An 18,934-nucleotide genomic window follows, 5' to 3' on the forward strand; every position below is an offset into this window, starting at 1 on the left:
GGGACATCTTCAAAAAGCGGGGTAATATGTGATTCTACAGAGATATAAGAATTCGGATGCTTCTTACGTGCGATTTATGAATGTAGCGTAATATTATTGAGCATGGCGTGATGCCATACATCCAGGCATTCCCCGCCATCCCATGGAAGAATGACGGAATTGTCCGAACCTAAAGCATACTACCTCAGATTACTCAAGTCCCTGACCAAAACCTGTAGATTACATATTATATTTCTTCTCTGCCTAAGAGAAATGCAAAGTAGGCTTGAAATTTGGACTACGCCATCTGCGGAAACCCTCGGCCAATGAGTTGGCGGCGACCTCGGAATGCTCTCTCGTAGTGAAATTCGCACCCTCAGCCATGTAGAGAATGAGAAGAAATACAGGAATATACAGCCTCATTCGGCAATCGAAAATTGTAGTCACGGAGAAGTGGTTCACATCTCTCCTCTAGAGTGTCTAGTTTCTTCGCCAGGGATTTGAGAGAGAATACCCAGAAGTTAATTGGTCTCCGAGGGACTCCGAACTCTCAGGTTCAATCTCATGTGGTCATAATTCATTTGATCCGTACGTCAACTAAGGCAACAAAGCTACCCACGAACTTTCACATCTACAGTATCCGTGACTCGAATCTTCTGATCGCTTTCCCGGTCCCAGAGACCCTCCTGACTGGGGCTTCTTGCGCAATCAATCTCGGTTGTATTTTCGTAAGGGGTGGATCCATGAAAGATTCGTGGTTTCTTTCGAGAGACTGAATTAAGACCAATACTCCCCGGGCCATTAGAGTAACTTTGGTCTCTTTTCAAGCGATGTTCCTTCAAGAATCCAAATACAGCTCGAAGGGCAGGGAGGGAAAGGGCGATTATAGCGGCACTGATCTCAGCACCGGTCCAAGCAATGACGGGTGAAAAATACCAAGTTGCATCGTCCTCATGCTCGACAGAGACAATCATGGATATCATTCGCAGAATTGATGTGCTTTTTGGGGAGGGTTAGACAGTTTCTCTTCAGTGTGAATAGAAAACTCACACAACAGCGCTGATACCAGCAGGTCAGCAAATGTTACAGGAGATGAATAACAATCACCATGAAACTCACAAAACGCCAAAACATAAAATCCCCAATAATGCAAATTTCCTAGCCAGCTTTGCCTGCAAAGACATAACGATCTTCACTGGTAATAGAAAAATCAACGAGTCGCAGGCAATCGTAAGAGCACCCGTCGAAATGAAGACAATCTTGGAGCCCATACATTTTCCTTCCACAGCACCCCACAAAGCAGCCAGAGGGATGCACCGGAGAGCAATGATGAGGGTTTGAGAAATGTAAACTGCCGTGATGGAGGCAAAAGACAATCTAAGGTATAAGATGAATTGCGGCATCGGGTTGAGTCGGGCATAGAACGTTAAATTCCGAGACACTTCAAAGCCACAGGTTGAACATGTAGACCATCTGGGTTGTAACAAACCACTTGTAAATGTTCGCAAGCGTCTCAGGGGTACTGACGAGGGCTGCAAGATGTCGACCGGAGCCGTACCGAAGTATCATCATACAAAGTCCCATAGTAGCCCAGTTAGTCAGCTTTTTTCAAGGTCAATGAGATCAGCAAATGATCTCAAAGTAATTGCGAAAGAGGCATTACCTGCGCAAGCGAAATAAAAAGATCATCCCAACCAAGCTCACGAATCAAAACTCTGCGAGCATAAAGGCGAATCATGACAATTATGAACGAAAGCGCCGTGACTACATCAATTCCGATCATCGCTGGCTGCCTGCGGTCCTCTGCCAGGTAGGCAGCTGAGTATTCCGGAGACATCGTGCACTTTCTGGTATTCCCAGCGCTCTACTCTAAGCATCACGCAAAAATTGTCAGCCTGCCGGAGTTATAAGTACGCGGTTGAATAGTAACGGAAGCCGACGATCGTTTGGCACCGTTGCCGTGCACCTGTCATATTGACTCCACCTGGCTGAGCCTAAAATTTAGGTCAAACGTCACTTTCCTTTCTAGCAATGCATATGTGGCGCTAATTTGGGATTAATCAAATAAAACTGGGGCCATATAACCATAGATGCTCTGTTCTCCTCAGATTTGGATCTATCAAATCTTGAAGCCTCCAAGGTGACCCGCCAAGTTAGACTCGATAGATACCTATGCGCTTGGGGGGAAGATCTTTGACATCAAGGACATATTCATGCACTATTATGTACAAGAATAGATTACCCTGGAAGTCGAGAGATTGTGGGACCTTTCTGCTTATGAAACAGCACGATCAGGGCTAGATGTAACAGACGACCTGTCATATGCATGACACCTCAGATCCTGATCCAAAATTTGAGCCAGCTCGAGGAAGCGTGTGATAGTGGCAGCTTAGACTGGGCTAGCTTTTTTCATTTCTAGCATCTAGCCCGACTGCCCTAGCGGCGCCGTTAGTGGCACCAACCAGGTCGTTGGGAACCCAGGCAACTTCAAGCCGCATCAAGGACCTCTTGGTTGTCGATCGGAACATCTAAACTACCAATGTAAGAACGAGGCAAGGTCGCACCCCAAAATACTGCGGTCTAGCTCTCGTTGAAGCCCCCATTTAGCAGTACCTATTTTCTATCAAAGTTCTCGTTCCGCGGAGCCTACGTGGCTCCCGACAGCTGTCAACCTGCGGGAGCCGGGGGTGGCGTGGCCCCACCAAGTCGCTGTCGATCAACGCCAAGTGGTTTCAACTCGACGCCATTGCATTTGCTTCTTTGTTCTCAAAATCCTCCGAGCGCAAATGGTCAAACGTCCAGAATGCAAGACAGAATAGACGACTCTAACCGCATTCCGGTTAAGTCCCATTGCCCACCCCCTCGTTCGACTGTCATCCCCTGATTTTGCTTTGAACCTTTGCAGAGACCCCTTTTAGGACACTGAATCGGGACACTTGACATATCCACCTCGAAAGAGAACGGAATCCATCAAGATGCTTCAATTGGTTACGAACTTGGATGTGCAGCGAGCAGTAACATTGTTTGCTGTGGCTCTTGTGGTACGAGTACTTTTCAGGAAATACTGGACACCCATTAGAGACATCCCCGGCCCGTTTTTCGCTTCATTTTCAAGTATTTGGCGGGTATACCATCTATGCAAAGGCCACAGTGAAAAGGAGATTCTCAATTTGCACAGAAAACATGGTATGCCCTATTCACTAGAGTGAAAAGATATGCAGGTTATACTAAAGACGTAGGCCATTTTATTCGTATCGCGGATAATGAAGTTAGCGTGTCTCACCCAGATGCAATCAAACAGCTTCTCCAGGCCAATATTGAAAAGGCAAGCTATATTCTATATAATTTGTCGACTCCAAAGACACAACTTACACAAGATAGGGCACATTCTACTCCGTTTTCAGTCTTCCAGACTACCGCTATGTCAACCAGATGTCTGAACTAGACCCCTTACGACATATCCAAAAGACTCGGAGCCTCTCCGCGGGCTTTTCCCTTTCCAACATTTCGAAGACCGAGCCGTATATTGACAATGTATTGAGCATTTTCAAGACCCGGTTCGACGAACTAACCGACTCCGTTGCCCCCGTCGAGTTTCAGAAGTGGTTCAGCTTCTTTGCTTTCGATGTTCTTGGAGAAGTGACATTCTCAAAGTCTTTCGGCTTTGTTCAATCAGGCACTGATATTCGGAACGCGATTGCAAACACTGGATCATTAGTCTACTATATCTCGATAATGGGTAACTATATCTGGTTTCACAACTTGACATTGGGCAACCCTCTCTTTAGTCGACTTGGTCTACAGCCAAACTCGCACATCTTCGATACCTGCCTTTTAGCAGTCGAAAATCGCAATAACAATCCCGAGGTACGCCATGATATGATGCAGCGCTGGCTTGACGTCCGTGCAAGCAACCCGGATCGTCTTTCAGAAAGAGACATATTCGCCGCGGCTGTTGCAAATATTGGAGCCGGTGCGGAGACAGTAAGCGCTACGGCACAAGCCGTGCTGTATTACTTACTTCGGCGACCGGAGCTCATGAAATGAGCACAAAGCGAAATTGATGCTGCACAGTCACGTGGAGAGCTTTCTTTGCTGATTCAGTACAGTGAGGCAGCAAAGTTGCCCTTCATACAAGCATGTGTAAGTTGCATACAGAAGTAAATTTAGATGTGTATGCAATGGTACTGACTGACATCGCCAGCTAAAAGAGGCATACCGATTCCACCCAGGCGTCACCCACGATCTTCCTCGAGTGGTGCCTAAAGGGGGAATAACTATTGCTGGAAGATACTTTCCAGAGGGTGTATGATTCCACTTTCGCTAACATCACCATGATTTATATTAACATGCCCCTTCAGGTTCTTTTGAGTGTCAATCCTTGGGTCATTCATCGCGACCCTGCAATTTTTGGACAGGACTGTGACACTTTCAATCCTGAGCGCTGGCTTCAAGGCGAAACAAAAAGAATGGATACTTTCTTAATTCACGTACGTAATATCTCCATGCTAGCCAGCTATATACTTACAAGTTATATAGTGGGGAGCCGGATACAACCAATGTCCAGGTCGGAATCTTGCTCAATTCGAACTTTCAAAGGTTCTCGCGACTGTGCTACGAGACTACGAGATTGAACAGATAGAGCCACAGACAGATTGGAGGTCCGAAACCCGCTTTCTCGCCGTTCCATATGGATGGCCATGCAGAATTCTCAGGCGCCAAAAGATATGACTTTCGATCGGCCAACCAGTCCTAACGTCTGCCAGTTTGAAGTTTTTGGTCGTTCCGTGAACGTATTTACCGTTATACAAATCAATGAACATTCCGTTTACTGCTTCGACGTTATGTATTTTCTCTAATCGTCGAGTGCCTCCTTTTTTTGTCATGAAATTAAGATACGCCCAATATGGTGTAAAATTCTTATAATGACAATATTCGCCACTGGCACAGTAAAGAGGAAAAAGTACGCCGATTGAGTTCTTGACATGCAAATGGAACGCCAAGGGTGGTGTGGAATATACCCTGTGCACATCCGAAATTCATGTTCCAGAATATATTTTATGGCACCTGTGGAGCCAATTGAGTTGAGTGAAAGGCGACAAGCTACACTCTTCGCAGTTGTTATTGCCAGAACACCTAAATGACTGTCGAGGTTCAACACCCGAAGAAAATCGAAGAGATATTACCAAGCAAGTTATTGGCTGCAGACAGCAAGTAAAATCTCTAGATATGAATGCATCTGTTTGGTATTTCTCAATTTCCAGAGGGCGTAGTACATATACTATAATCCGCCCAACGGCCGGGTAGCGGAACAACCCACTCGCGAAAATTTAGCTCCATTCGGCGGTTCGTGATATCACGGACATGGGGAAAGCAAGCTGTGAAACTGACTAGATTTTTCCACGGAGACACGGAGAACAGGAGCTTGATTATATTTGTATAATTATATATCATAAATACAGAAGTAATCTCCACTCCACCACATACGACCACAGGGTGTGGAGAACAGGGCTTCCCGTCCGCTCAGCCGTACTTAAGCCACACGCCGGCCGGTTAGTAGTATGGTGGGTGACCACATGCGAATCCTGGCTGTTGTATGTCGGTGCTCACCTGATTTTTGTCATTCGTTGGGACATCTGCCCTTGCCGCTTTACCCTTCAGCCCCTTCAGGCCCCTTCACCTGAACACCCTGAAGGCCCTTGCTGGCAAGTTCGACGGGCTCAATTATTTGACTAATCTCAGCAGATAACTATAACTTAGTAATAATAAATCCTGTTCCGGGTATCTGCCTATCTGCTGCGTTCCAACACCAGCCAGCGGCAAGGGCACTTGTCTCGACGAATCACGACCTGCCGTCCTCTGCGGCACTCCTCCGCGAGAACGTCTAGGCCACACCCTCGCCGCACTGATCCTCTGCTGTATGCCTTCTGGTGCGTAGTGCGGAATCATTGGGCAGAATTGTCCAATCTGCTGCGAATCGCGCTTTTGGCATCTGCACTTCGCCACTTTCGATCATCAGCAACGATATTCCTCAGTGATTGGGCTCAAGACCCTGGCGTTCCTCATCAAATATGGGTGGGCCCTTGTCAGCTTAACTTATCACCACGTGACTCCCAAATCCAAGCCCCTTCCCATCAACATAAACAACCCATATCGCACGAACTGGCCAGATCGTTGGCACACCACCTCTCATGGCAACTGAAATTACTCCACCAGGGAGTTTCCAAGAGCTTCCCCTGACACCGCCGCTTACGAAAGAGAAATCGTTGTCGAGAAGTGCTCAACGCGTTCTAAACTGTTTTAAGCTCCATCGTGCAGGTCAGAGGCCACGATTTTGGTGGCAGCACTCGCTCGCTTTAGACGATTATACAGAGGCTTTACAAACTGCTATACCCACGCTCCCTCTGCTCCTCCCCTTCCCTTAGGCAGCAGCCAACAACCAGGGTTTCACACCCATTACCCTTGAGCTTCATGTAAGTGATTAGACCAGCCATCAGGAGGATGGTTCTAAGGCTCCCCGACTCGAATGCCCTGTCTCATCAGTGGTACATTATGATACAAACCAATCCCTCATGACTTTGCGGGCAGCATCCGTACAGTATCATTTTCACACCCTGCATGTTTAGATCTTCTCCATGTTCATGAAGGACCAGGACATTATCATTCTCTCAGTTCCGATAGTCAGGCATCCAGATCAGTCTGGCTTACAAGGACTAGATTCCGTCATCGGAAAAGCATCATTCGGATTACTGTAGTGTGCCATGTCTCCACTATTCGGCCAACCTGGAGCGCCAAGCCAAATTCCCCAAACAGGATCTTTCCACAGCTTCAGGAGTATGTCAAGTCATGAAAAAAATGGCGGTCTACTCCAATTACAGAGTGGAAATCCCGTAGGTCTGGGTATTTGGTGGACAAAGTGAGTAGCTGTGATAGTAGGGGTTATTGTAACTATATCTAATCTTTTTTGATCTTCTGAGGCACAACCTTCGCTGCGGCCTGCGTCATAACTAGTACTGAGGCGGCAGAGGCAATGGAACCAAAGAAGGCTACCATAGAGCTCCAACCCGTATTTGCAAATGGATAAATGATAATAGAGATGGCTGCAAAGGCCACGCCCAGGGCGAAGAACATCCACATCATGCTGTACGCCGGCGAAAACCACGACTTTTTCAGCAGAGGGATAACCATGGTCAGGTTGCCCAGCACGGACATGATACTACTCTGGATCAGATACCAGAAATCTGCATCTTGAACCGAGCCTGGTTCGCTAGATTTCATTGAAATTGAGAATGCCTTGTATCCTGGGACAATAGCCGCGGTCAGGAATAGGAGAATTAAGGCTATGAGCCCAACGTTTTCCTAAACCGATATAGAATAAGCTCTGCTCATACCTTGACATACTATACTTACTTTCTCCTTGCTCAGTGCTTCAGACGGTTCCACAGCCGAGGATTCGTCAGGAGATGTGGGTTGAGGATGATGCAGTTGGTGGACTGAGGAAGAAACCAGTTGCTCCATTTCCAATAAGAGGGGGGTTTTCAGGTCCCCCAGTGTATTCAGAACGGCAATTCTCGCATCGATACCTTCCAAAATTGGAGCCAAATCTTCCAGCCTATCTTCTGACTGACTTTCAATGTCCTTGAGAAGTTGCTTTCGGTTAGTTTCGATTTCCATTTCCAGACTGTCGAATACCTTAAGGACAATATCGCCAATCAGGGATTCCGAATTCGTGCGCCATTGTAAAAACGTATCCAGCATAAGTTCCCAATAAGGTGCCTCAAAGGCGTCCTGTAAATACTCGAAAATTTCCCGATCTCGACAATGGGTAATATTGAACCTTGGGTTCACTGGCTTGACCTGTTTTCGATCATGATCCCACACTTCAGACACCTTTTCGCAGTATTCGCCAAGATCCCCAAGATAGATTGATTTTGGATCTGCTACCCTTGTCGAATCTGAATTTTGCCGTTTTGCAATGTCTTGTCGGATATCTTTCAGGTGTTGACGAACATAGCCTTGGTCAAAGTACGGCATGACCGAACGAAAGTACTCTGCGAAGCAGCGGTCGAGAAAATTGAAGTTACTAGCCAGGTATATCAGACGTCGTTTGATAGCTCTGTTTTTCACCTCTGCATATGGCTCATAGTAGCTGCGGTTGTTGATTGCTTGTTGGAGCTAATAGCCCGTTAGAGAACATGCTTGGCCGTTCAAGTAGATCCGCATCACTTACTCTTCTCCCTGATTGCAAGCGAGCTTTCCTCGAGCGCGTAGCTCGGGTCGAACGGATTGGATCTTCGGGATGATCGAAGGTAGCCAGAGACCCAAAAAATCTCCGTGCTTGATTATAGACGATGATATTGCTGATATTGCGATGATTGATACCCATATTGGCGTGGAAGTTGGGCATCCTTCCAAAGGGAACCGCAGTATCGCGAGTTTCGGAGCTTGCAATGTTACGGCCGAAGCCGACAGGTGCATCAGTCGGCTCGATGGCATCGTCCGGGTTCTGCGTGGTGTCTGTCATCGATTTAAATAGTTGACGAGCCTAGATGGGAAAGCTGAGATGCAATAAGATGTAGGGAATTGGATCTGCCGCCGGCATGAGAGGTGAAAGGCCGATCTTTTATAACGAGAGTATACTCAGAGCTAATGACGATTTCCGTCTCCCAACCCAAGTATGCCTTGCCACCGTGGCGCATCACGAGACACGATTCACAGTACGCAAAACGGGCCGGTCTAGAACAACTCTAACTTTTTTTGGGGAAGGTGTACTTCACAATTTAGGATTATACAGGATGAGGAAAGCAAGGCGCCTCATTGCAGGAGTACTGTACTAATACACCTCCGCCCTCACAGGCTAAGACAGCAATCAATAAAAATGATCTTTCCTCCCTATCTGCCTTTCTCGATATACCCTTGATTTCTTTCTTCTTCAGCACACCGCTCGTCATCATCTGTGCACGTTTCGAGAATAATATATCATGTCTTGGTAGGTGTCATATCCAGAAGACCCGCCGCCGAGTATAAACTTTCCCTCTCTCCTATCCTCGTTCCCACTCGAGTCCCAAACCCTCTGTTTGCTTTCTCTAGGTGGCCTGAACTGATCCTGATCGGAGCTGATCACGGAAAATAGATTCACCGTGGCCATTACAACCCTCTAGTCTGGCCTTGACTATATCCTCTCCAGGGACGCTGTGAAGATTCTGACCGAAGAAGATGTGCAGAAACGATTGGCTCGCTCCGATGCAAACAAACACAATTGAAGAGCTCTCCCGTATCTGAACAAGGTGCTTCACTGATTAAAGATGAATTAAATTAATCAAATCGTTTGGGTTTCTTCAACAAGGCGGTTGGTCCCTTCATCATGAATAGTCCAACAGATCAGTGATTCTCTTCGCACGTGAAACCGCCGTAATTGAATCGCATTGAACCATTTTCGTGAATGTCTTGCTTCTACTATAACTATGGATGCAGCACCCCTTCAAGCAAATGCCCAGTCTTCTTCCGTTGGACCCCCAACTTGCCCTCGACGCGTAGGGAAACTCATGTTGGGTTGCGCCGACTTCGCAATGAACATGAACACATCGTTGTAGGTGCAGACCCATAGAGAGCCCCATCTCTGAGGGAATTTTGATGGTTTCGCCGCAAAGATGGAATTTGAAATCCCAATAAGAAGGCCTCACCTGATGTGCTGTGACACGAAAATGGCCACCCTCTTTTGCTTTTGCAACGCTTACCTCTCTCAGCTTCTGAGCCATTCTTCTCCCGTTATCTTTCCGGAATTGAAGGGCTTTTGATTCAACAAAACTGGAAACCCCGTAATCTAATGGATTCGCATTATTCAGGCCCCAACACAAGCTGCTTGGAAGATTGGTCGGACGAAGATTGGTGAATGTCTGACTATTCCAGGATGCAAAGAGGATTGTCATGATCGCTTCAGCGATATGAACCAATGGTTCACCCACTGTATGTGCAAATCGCACCAGCACAACAAAGTTGCAATGCGACCCTTCTTTTCGTATTTCATTGCAATGAATTTGGCCGCTTGGAGGTCTGCCTGTTTTAGAACGTGCGTAGGACAAGTGCTGCCGAATTCTTCGTTTTAAGCCCTTGCATTTCCCGTTTTGGTGAATCGTCGACGAAGAGGCAGCACCAACGTAGATTTTGACACCCAGAAGCGCCAGGACCCCTAAAACGCCTGAATGTGTGGACGGAAGCAGCTTTAGCAGATCGATTTGAGCCGGATCATCCAGATGATAACCGGAGCGTCTAATTAGTCAAATCAGAATGGACTCGAGAGTGCACACGACGTATGGGGCCAGGTCCTTTTAAAGATGGGGGCAATGTGACGAATATGGCGAAAGCGAGGTTCGACCCTGTGGCCTAGTGTGAGCTATTTGGATGTTTTAGTGGAAGTTGCCTTTTTGGGAAGTTTGCCAGGGAAGAAGAGGATGCCTGAGGCTGGTAGCGTATAAAAGGCTCAGCTCACACTTCTGTAGTTTTTCTTCTTCTCTTCCCTCTCTAGATCTAGTTTCTTCGTTGAATGCACCGTTTGAGGTTTCTCTTTCGATTGGCCGTAACAGATATCTTCGAGCTCGAATCTAACTCACTCTAGCTTAGCCTTTAGGTCCTTCTCTAGGTGGAAAATATCTCGCTCCTCTTTATTAGATAGTAAGTTATCTTTCTTTTGAAGCAATTAGCTTCAAAATATGACAGGCGTAGACTTTAGTTCACTCTTTGGCCAATCATCAGAAAGAAAGATCGAATAAATAACGCGTATCCTTCCGCGAGTATCCCGCACCGCTGTGATCTGGACTCCGATAAGGCCCATCTTTCGGGCAACTTTAGAAAAGTGACGCGGCATGGAAAATGTAATGGGATATTCCTAGGAAATAGAAGCTCAGGGAAATCAAGAGAGAATGTAAGGAGGTAGGCAATAGCGGGAATGAAAGTTTGAAGGCTTTTTATTCTACTAAACAAATGTAATAATGTTAAAATTGGCCTTCTCACTTTACGTTGTCAGAATGCGCTCTAGCACATCATGTACTCGGTAAACAAGAAATTTGACCATTCACAGTCCACTTGGTGAATGTACTGTAGAAACAAGTCGACCCACTCAGTGGGTGCCACGGTTCAAATGGTATCCATGCCTAACAGTCCTGATAAAATGGGCATTTGTGGTAAGCCATAAATCTTGAGATACGACTCGGAATGATGCAGAGCATTGCAACTCAATGCTTCCATACATATCCAGATTACACATTGACAACCAAGCTTGGCAAAGAATGTCGAGTCACATTCTACATTTCAGAACACTTCCATGGCCATCCAATTTCGAATATGCCGTCAATGAAGGGAATTACTCGCGAAGAGGCCTCCTGAGTCATGACAAAGTCCACAGGCAGCATTTCTGACCAAACGGGCACAATTGCTTCATACTGAAGGGCAGTCTGAACAAACCAGGTGCAAAATACGCCCAAGCAAAGTTACCCAATGTTCCCACTTTGTCTTATATAAAAATCCTTTAAAGCTGTCGTTTTTAATCTGAATATGTATTAGGTGCTTGCAGAAATACTCTAAGAATAGCAAACAGCGGGCTCATACGAGACAGATACCACGAGCGAAGTTGAACCAGACACAGTCAGAAATCCTGCTCCTCCCAAACATTCGTAGCAATTATGTCCAAAACCGACTCGTCAAAAATTATATCTGCTTCCTTGGGAATACTGGCCTGGCGAAGAAAGAGCTTGTTGAAGTGGATGACAAGCGGCTGACCCGGGACGTAGATACGGTTGTTCTCCCCTTTGCTGATGGTAACCACTTGTGTGCGTTTGACCCTATCATCGACAAGTTCCCACATCTCCAGCACGATCTTGGGTGTGCTTCGACCAATCTTGATCGTGATGACCATTTGAACGTCCCCCCTGGATTCTTTAAGCCAGAACCGAGCATCGGACATTAACTTCGACGGGGACTCTGAAAAGCCTGCCTCGACAACAAGCGAGGGCCACTTCTTCGATCGGGCTCGAGGGGGTCTCTTTGGCAGGAATTGGCAGTCGGGCTGTTTGGCAGAACCGTTGTCTGCAACGCACGAGGCGGATCCAAAAGTTTTAAGAGCGAGGTCAATACCCATTGGCATAAGAGAGCGCAATAGGAATCTTTCGAACTCGTGTGCAGCGACCTCATGTGCGCGAGAGACTATCATTTTGACGAGAAGCAGGTATTGAGAGGAGTCGTAGGAATTCCAGCAACGAGAAAGGATTTTGTTGTCCTCGTGCGAGTCGAGGAAGGTGCGACGGAAGGTCTGCATTGTAACCCCCGTGAAAAGCACCCATTCACTGACGACAAAATCCTCTTGTTGGCGACATAATTCTATCTTCAAAGTATTCAGAAACTGGTCGATATCCTTATATGGATACCTTCTAATCGGTGGTCCTAGGTCAGCGAGAAAGCTACCATTAGAGCCCTCGGTACCTACCTCAAGGGCTGTGTGCGATGCCATGATGGTCGGGATTGTACACAGGCTCCTCTTTCTTGCGCTAGTGAGACGGACAGAAAAGTGCTCACTTTTATTCTAGGGGGACATCAAAAGTCGATTGCGAGGGCCACCGACGGCGACGTGACGTAGTCTTGTTATAATCTCAACGCAATGGCCGTCCAGGTTGTCTCCCTTGGTCCTCGGGAGGACGGCACGCAGGATTTCTGAGTTATCATACTCAATAAAATTCACCACAGATGTAAACTTAGCAGCTTGATCCTTACTTTTGGTCATTTGGAGAGCGAATGTTGGTTGTTCGGTCTAGTCACGGGCGAGGGGAGCAGGGAGACTGAATGGTGAGAGACCGCTGCTGGACACTCCCAGCGCGTCTTTTTAATACCATCCTTCGTCGCTCTCCATATCGGCCGCTCGCGAAATCTTTCTCTGTGCTAAAAAGCGCAAATGCTCCTTTTGCCTGCCTGCCCTGTACCTTCGGAGCTCTTCGGGTGAAGAATATTCAGGTGGGTGAACTGCCCCTGAAGCCACCTGAAGCCCGCCTGAATAAAGCGGCGAGTCGCTCATGACCAAACGATGGGCGCTAGGTGAGGTCGGCCATACTTTTGGCTGTTGTATGTTTTGTTTTTGCCATTCGTTGGGACATTTACCCTGGCCGCTTTACCCTTTAGCCCCTCAAGGCCCTCTATTCTTCACCCGAACGCCCGGAATACACCTGAAGCGCTGACGTGGCCCTTCGGCTAAACTTTCCTTCCCTCCTAACTCCCCTTACCGCCCACATCCCACTCGCATCTTTCCTTTTGCAGACCATGGAAAATAGATTCACTGTGGCTATTATAACCGTCTGGTCTGGTCTTGATTATCTCTTCTCTAAGGACGCAGTGAAGGTTCTGACTCAAGAAGAGGTACAGAGACGAATGGATCGCTCCTATAGGATTAACTACCAATCAACTTCGAACAGTCAGCAGGCAACGTTACGAAGACTACATACAACACCGCACTCGTAACGTTTATGTGAGAAGTCCTGTCACGTGACTAACATCATACCCAGCATATGACCCGATCAGAGCCAGGATCGGAAGGACTGGATATATAAGAACACTCGTTCGGCACCGTGTATTTATGATCTTCGCGATGAATCATTCAGCTTACTAGGATAGAAACGTTACATATTGTTACTTAGAACGACCTTTGTTCCTCCGTACTTTGCACTTCATAGTTCACCTTTAAGATATCCATCCTACAAATAGGGGAGCGAGCTTAGTGGCCTCACTCTGTGACTGACCTACTTGGCACGGACTTCTGGCACGTCCTGCAAGACACTTAATAGGACCGGAGTCCGAGGCTTAGCGTAGCAACGGTACGGTTGGGAGATGCTCTTGGGATCCGTAGTGGAACTAGGTAAGTATAACCCCATTCAGCTCTACGCATAGCCACTAGCAGGCACCGCGTAACACTCCCTCGTGGCCGAACATATACGGTACTTAACTAATTAAAAGTGAATTGAACCAGTGACCTTTCTTATTTTCTTGGATAAACTACCGCTGTGCCTGGGGGTCTACTTCCGGGGAAAGGATCCACTATTTTAAGCCTATCCAGTCGCGGGTTCTTATATTGTCTCTTACGCGAATTTAGTAGATCTTGGTTCGTTAGTGTTTAATTAACTAAAGCATAGTAGACCCTCTAGTTATTAGGTACTTATCTGCCCCCGTATATAGAAACTTTTGCTAACTACTAGTAGCTTTTCTTTTAGGGCTATTGTTAAGATATTTCTGTCATGAAGCTATTCGCATGTGTTGGAACAGAGATGAGTAAGCCATATCGGTGCAATAATAGAAATCACAATGAGTCTGAATTGTTATAAGGCCCCTAGCTGGCAATTTGGATGAGCCATTTACATGACTAATCTTGGCGGATTTACACTATCTGAACGTAGAAATTGACTATTTTAAGTGCATATAATGATGATAAGTCCAAAAACCTTCCTGGCGCAGTGGTGGCTGTTTTTTCCTTCTCATTTTCGCTTTTTTGGCTTTTTTTAAGTCTGATCTTGCTCGCTTGGCTTACCTTTTCATGTTGACTAAGGCCTAATGCGCAAAAACGATTGGTCGGCCTTCCATATTTCCCTGCTGAGAGTTATAACTCACCCCATCAACCTTCAGCCCGGCTTCATTAACAAGAGTAATAATGTCACCATTGCTCGAAAGATGGAGTTTCGGCACTTCAAAGCCTCCGGTAGACATGGGGTTCAAAACTGCATTACCAGGAAGTTCTTGGGCTTCACCAGCTGAGTTATGGAGTTTCCACGATGCCAAAGATACCCGGTGGTTTGTCAGGTTCGTAAGAGTGACTGATTTTCCCTTTTTCACAACTGCTTCCTTGATAGCCACTGAATTCTCAATTAATTCTGTGGGAAGGAATTGACCCCAAGTCAAAGGCGGTATAGCATGACCTTCACGGTCTGTGTGCACAGCTTGTGATGCAAACGCGAGAAAAATCCCGGTCCATTGATCAGTCTCCTTGTAATGGATGAGAAGACCTCCGTCCTGAAAAGTTCCATCATCGTTACGGAATCTCTTTATGTTACCCTGGTTCATGTGCACATTGTGAACTCCATTTCTAGTGTTGAAACGGGAACCGAAAACGTATATCTCCGCGTTTTTGTGGATTGATTCCTTTACTTCAGGCACCAAGACGTCAATCATATCATTGTTTGGGCCGTCGATGTCATGGCGAAGAAGACGACCTTTTTTGGCATCAAATAGGCCAGATCGAATATAGTCCAAGCCTTGGTCTTTAAGCTCCTCGAGATCATGGAACCCGAGATCCAATTTGGCTAGATTTTGAACCATTGGATGATCGCTGAGATTATAATTCACCCAATAAGCAAGTCGAGAGTCCCGATCAATAGACTTGATGTTGATCGCTGCCCGAAAGAGCCCGGGAATTTCCATCGGTCTGTTTTTATTCGGAGGTTTGTTTTTGTGTTTCTGGCGAAACTTGAGGTCAAATTGTGGCTCCGTTTCATAATTATCGTGGTAATATAGAGATAGATGTGGAGATTTTGGGTCTTCATAACGATCCTCAACCTCGTAATGAACGGGGAACCCCTTCCAAACGCCGTAGTCGTCAACAGGCATTTCGGTTTCAAATTACGATAATTCTCGAGATGATTCAAATTCTGATCAATCGAGGAGTTTAATCTCGTAGAGAACAGTGTAGGGCTTAAACATAGGAATTGGGCCAGCTTTTATAGGTATGACCAGTGTTCAGGCAAAGGACTTCGGTGACGGCGTCTTTGGACACATACGGCTCAACACCTTTCAAACCCTGTCGGTATGACATACTGAGAGGTCTGGAACTATCAATCATACGTCACGACCTATCCTCTCAGTGGCCTAGAAGTTCTATAGGATCGGCCGAACCCATCATGGTTTGTCCATCGATATTCAGTATTTGACCGACATGTTCCAGTTCGTCCTAACCGGACTATACTTCTGGAGTGTGGAGACGATCAGGCGACTACTTTAACAGAGTTCAAACTATTATACAACCAAGCGATAAATTAACTTCTATCCAAGTAAATCAATCTGAGTAACCCCCTTGAGGGACAGGGCCGAGGGCGTTCCAAAGCTCTCTACCACCATCGAGCCGGCCCGACTAGATCAGCCGCCACTTTGCAATCAGAATACACTTATTTACTTTTGGGAATTGACTTCTGATTTTTCCCCTCACTTCGGTGGGTTAGTCCCAAAAAAGGTAGGTCCTAGCCCGGCGCAGCATTGTTAGTGACATAGCGAAAGCGAGATAACATAATTAGCAGGCGGACAGGTCATGCAACTTGAACCAATTATGCCAGAATCGCAAATGGATGGCGTAGATTCCAAAAGTTCAACTCTGCACCTGAGGATTGAAGCCAGAAAGTGCTGATCCGCAGAATACAATAATCAAACCAAACTCAGTGCCAGAAGTCAGGTGTAATGTATGACCAATGGCGCGAGAACAATGGTTATCTGATGCCGCTTTTGATTGGTGGATAGAGTTCCGTTTGCGGATATGCTACACCTCGTGCTTCATCTTAATTCATGCGAACATATTTAGATCTTTTAACTCTGTGCCGATATTTTGCTACTAGTTAGGCTCTTACTAAGTAGTTCACCATACAAGCTTTCTTAAAATCGCCTTGACTAGTACACGCTGAGAAACTCTTTCCCGGCCCTACTGCTAAGGCTTTAGCTTAGATTATTAATTGAGCCGGCCTCTCAGAGATGATGGCCGCCTTAAGATGTCCCGTATCTCGTAACCGTCGTCGTCAACGTTTACCGCCCTGCATTCAGAGCAGATGATTTCATCTTATAGAGGGAGACCCAATACTATACAAGAGGTGCATTGAACAGCGCCCTCTACTTATTTGTGGCCCGCTCAATGGATGATCTACGCCAAGGCCTTGGCAGTGGAGCCGGAAATGAGTTTCTCAATGTGTACTGGTCAAGGCGATTTCGAGAATGACTTGATGTCTACCACGGTTGTTGCCGCTCAATGGATGATCTACGCCAAGGCCTTGGCAGTGGAACCGGAAATCAGTTTCTCAATGTGTACTGGTCAAGGCGATTTCGAGAATGACTTGATGTCTACCACGGTTGTTGCCGCTCTATGGTCGTGGCCCGTGCGCCGAAAAGAGGGAACTGGCGAAATTTGACCAAAATCGCGATGATTGGCTCGCTGTACTTTAGTGTTATTGGACGAATGCTGTCAGTGCCATTCGGTGAAGACTGATACCGGAAACGACTCTAATTTTCCGCTCTTTGTCCATTCCGCGTCACTATTGGTATTTGTGGCTCACATAGACCGCAGTTGGAGCATGCAATTTACGTTTCCGGGGATGGCGTTCGAGCTAATTACCATGATTTAATAAATCTTATCGGATTCAGCTAGGCCTCGACACGGCCCACAGATTGGGTGGGCAGCCCAGAAGTTTATGTATATATCTCTACTAAATACAATATAATTCCCTTTAATTACAGTGCATTTGGGCTGCCTACTAGGGGCGGCCGGCCCATGGGCCGCCCAAACGTGGGTCGTGTCGAGGTCTAGATTCGGCTGCGCTTTTCCGGGACTTTAAACGCGGTAGGACCATGCAGCCACAGTTCCTCTCCTCGTGGGCTCGTATTCTTCCTTGTGATGGGTTGCAAGAAGATATTCTCTCCTTCTTATGGTTCGCCCAGGTGTTGTAGGAAAGACATCGGAGTTTGCAAGATTGGGACTGTAGGCGAGCCTGGGAGTTTTCATAGTGAGGATCCGACACCGGATGACAATCGTTCTCATGTGCTTTCATAATAGGCTTTATTGCACTGAGAAAGCTATTCATATATATAGCGCTTCGTTGCAGGGATTGAGATTCGATATGATCAGGTGACTAGGAATATTATGGTAGAATATAAGCTTGTTGTTATAATAAGGATTCTGATATAAGGTTATTCCCATGCTCTTGGTATTGTACCAGGGCTGACCGCCCGATAAATCGGAGGCATGTCAGGCAAGAATCACCTACTGTCATAGTCTCTTCGAAAGTGGCACCCATTTCACACTTTTTGTCCGTGCTCCCCATAGTAAAGAGTTCGGTGGACTGCAGTGACCCGTCCCGCCATTACAGCCCATAACTATTCCCCTATGCTTCCCAGCACATACAGTGACACAGCAAAAGTTTTTGGAACACCCCGGAAACCACCAGACCGCCTAAATCGGGGTCCACCGCCTTCTATAATGGCGAGACAATATATGTCAGCGGAAGTTTTTCAGCAGGCAGAATATGATGTAATTATGGGGGAGTGGGGCTGGTGTTCCAAAAACTTTTGCTGAGTCACAGTATAACGTAATTCCCGGTCACCCTGGCCACCCCATCAGAAAACGCGTCAATCTACTAACCTACTAACTTCAACCAACTACTATGCCACCAATTCGCTCTGAATCCTTCCAGAAATCGGCCAATCAAGAGGGCAAGATATTATTAGCCCTTGGTGATATTAAAAATAGCCGCATCAAATCTCTTCGCGCAGCAGCGAAGCTATACGAAATTCTACGCAGTACCCTACAAACGCGTGCATGTGGTGTAGTCTCTATCGCAGAGAGACGAAACCCTAACCATAAATTGACCCAATTGGAAGAGGATTCGCTTATTGATTAGATTATCTCTATGGATTCACGTGGAGCAGCGCCTAGGCCAGCTACTATAGCCGAAATGGCTAATATTCTACTCGCTGCGCGTGGTAGCTACCCTCCGCCTACAGTTAGGAAGAATTGGCCATCAACCTTTATAAATCGGCGCGAAGAGATTCGATCACGCTTCTCTAGGCGATATTACTACTAGCGCGCTCTTAACGAGGATCCGAAGGCTATAAAAGAGTGGTTTTTGACGGTACAACGCGTGATTAAGGAGAACGGTATCCAACCGGAGGATATCTA

The 18,934-nt window shown here is 46.6% G+C and overlaps 6 protein-coding genes across 6 annotated transcripts; 1 reads left to right on the top strand and 5 right to left on the bottom strand.

The window, feature by feature from the left end:
• Positions 1–590: 590 nt before the first annotated feature.
• N7458_005904 (uncharacterized protein) lies at positions 591–1,382 on the bottom strand (the record flags this gene model as incomplete). The annotated part of the gene is made up of 2 exons (XM_056909286.1): positions 591–978; positions 1,099–1,382. The coding sequence occupies 2 exons, from the start codon at positions 1,380–1,382 to the stop codon at positions 591–593; spliced, it is 672 nt and encodes a 223-aa protein (XP_056764990.1).
• Positions 1,383–1,422: 40 nt separating this feature from the next.
• N7458_005905 (uncharacterized protein) lies at positions 1,423–1,816 on the bottom strand (the record flags this gene model as incomplete). Its single annotated transcript, XM_056909287.1, has 2 exons — positions 1,423–1,581; positions 1,643–1,816. 2 exons carry the CDS (start codon positions 1,814–1,816, stop codon positions 1,423–1,425), a joined length of 333 nt encoding a protein of 110 aa, XP_056764991.1.
• Positions 1,817–2,954: 1,138 nt separating this feature from the next.
• Positions 2,955–4,710, top strand: N7458_005906 (cytochrome P450; the record flags this gene model as incomplete). The annotated part of the gene is made up of 7 exons (XM_056909288.1): positions 2,955–3,165; positions 3,219–3,253; positions 3,361–3,963; positions 4,054–4,122; positions 4,184–4,285; positions 4,341–4,469; positions 4,519–4,710. 7 exons carry the CDS (start codon positions 2,955–2,957, stop codon positions 4,708–4,710), a joined length of 1,341 nt encoding a protein of 446 aa, XP_056764992.1.
• Positions 4,711–6,933: 2,223 nt separating this feature from the next.
• Positions 6,934–8,503, bottom strand: N7458_005907 (uncharacterized protein; the record flags this gene model as incomplete). The annotated part of the gene is made up of 3 exons (XM_056909289.1): positions 6,934–7,338; positions 7,390–8,154; positions 8,210–8,503. The coding sequence occupies 3 exons, from the start codon at positions 8,501–8,503 to the stop codon at positions 6,934–6,936; spliced, it is 1,464 nt and encodes a 487-aa protein (XP_056764993.1).
• Positions 8,504–11,620: 3,117 nt separating this feature from the next.
• On the bottom strand, positions 11,621–12,481 carry N7458_005908 (uncharacterized protein; the record flags this gene model as incomplete). Its single annotated transcript, XM_056909290.1, has 1 exon — positions 11,621–12,481. One exon carries the CDS (start codon positions 12,479–12,481, stop codon positions 11,621–11,623), a length of 861 nt encoding a protein of 286 aa, XP_056764994.1.
• A 2,078-nt stretch (positions 12,482–14,559) lies between these two features.
• N7458_005909 (uncharacterized protein) lies at positions 14,560–15,612 on the bottom strand (the record flags this gene model as incomplete). Its single annotated transcript, XM_056909291.1, has 1 exon — positions 14,560–15,612. The coding sequence occupies one exon, from the start codon at positions 15,610–15,612 to the stop codon at positions 14,560–14,562; it is 1,053 nt and encodes a 350-aa protein (XP_056764995.1).
• Positions 15,613–18,934: the final 3,322 nt, after the last annotated feature.

The sequence above is a fragment of the Penicillium daleae genome, assembly GCF_028827525.1.
Source record: "Penicillium daleae strain IBT 16125 chromosome Unknown utg000006l_segment0_segment0, whole genome shotgun sequence".
Taxonomy (NCBI): domain Eukaryota; kingdom Fungi; phylum Ascomycota; class Eurotiomycetes; order Eurotiales; family Aspergillaceae; genus Penicillium; species Penicillium daleae.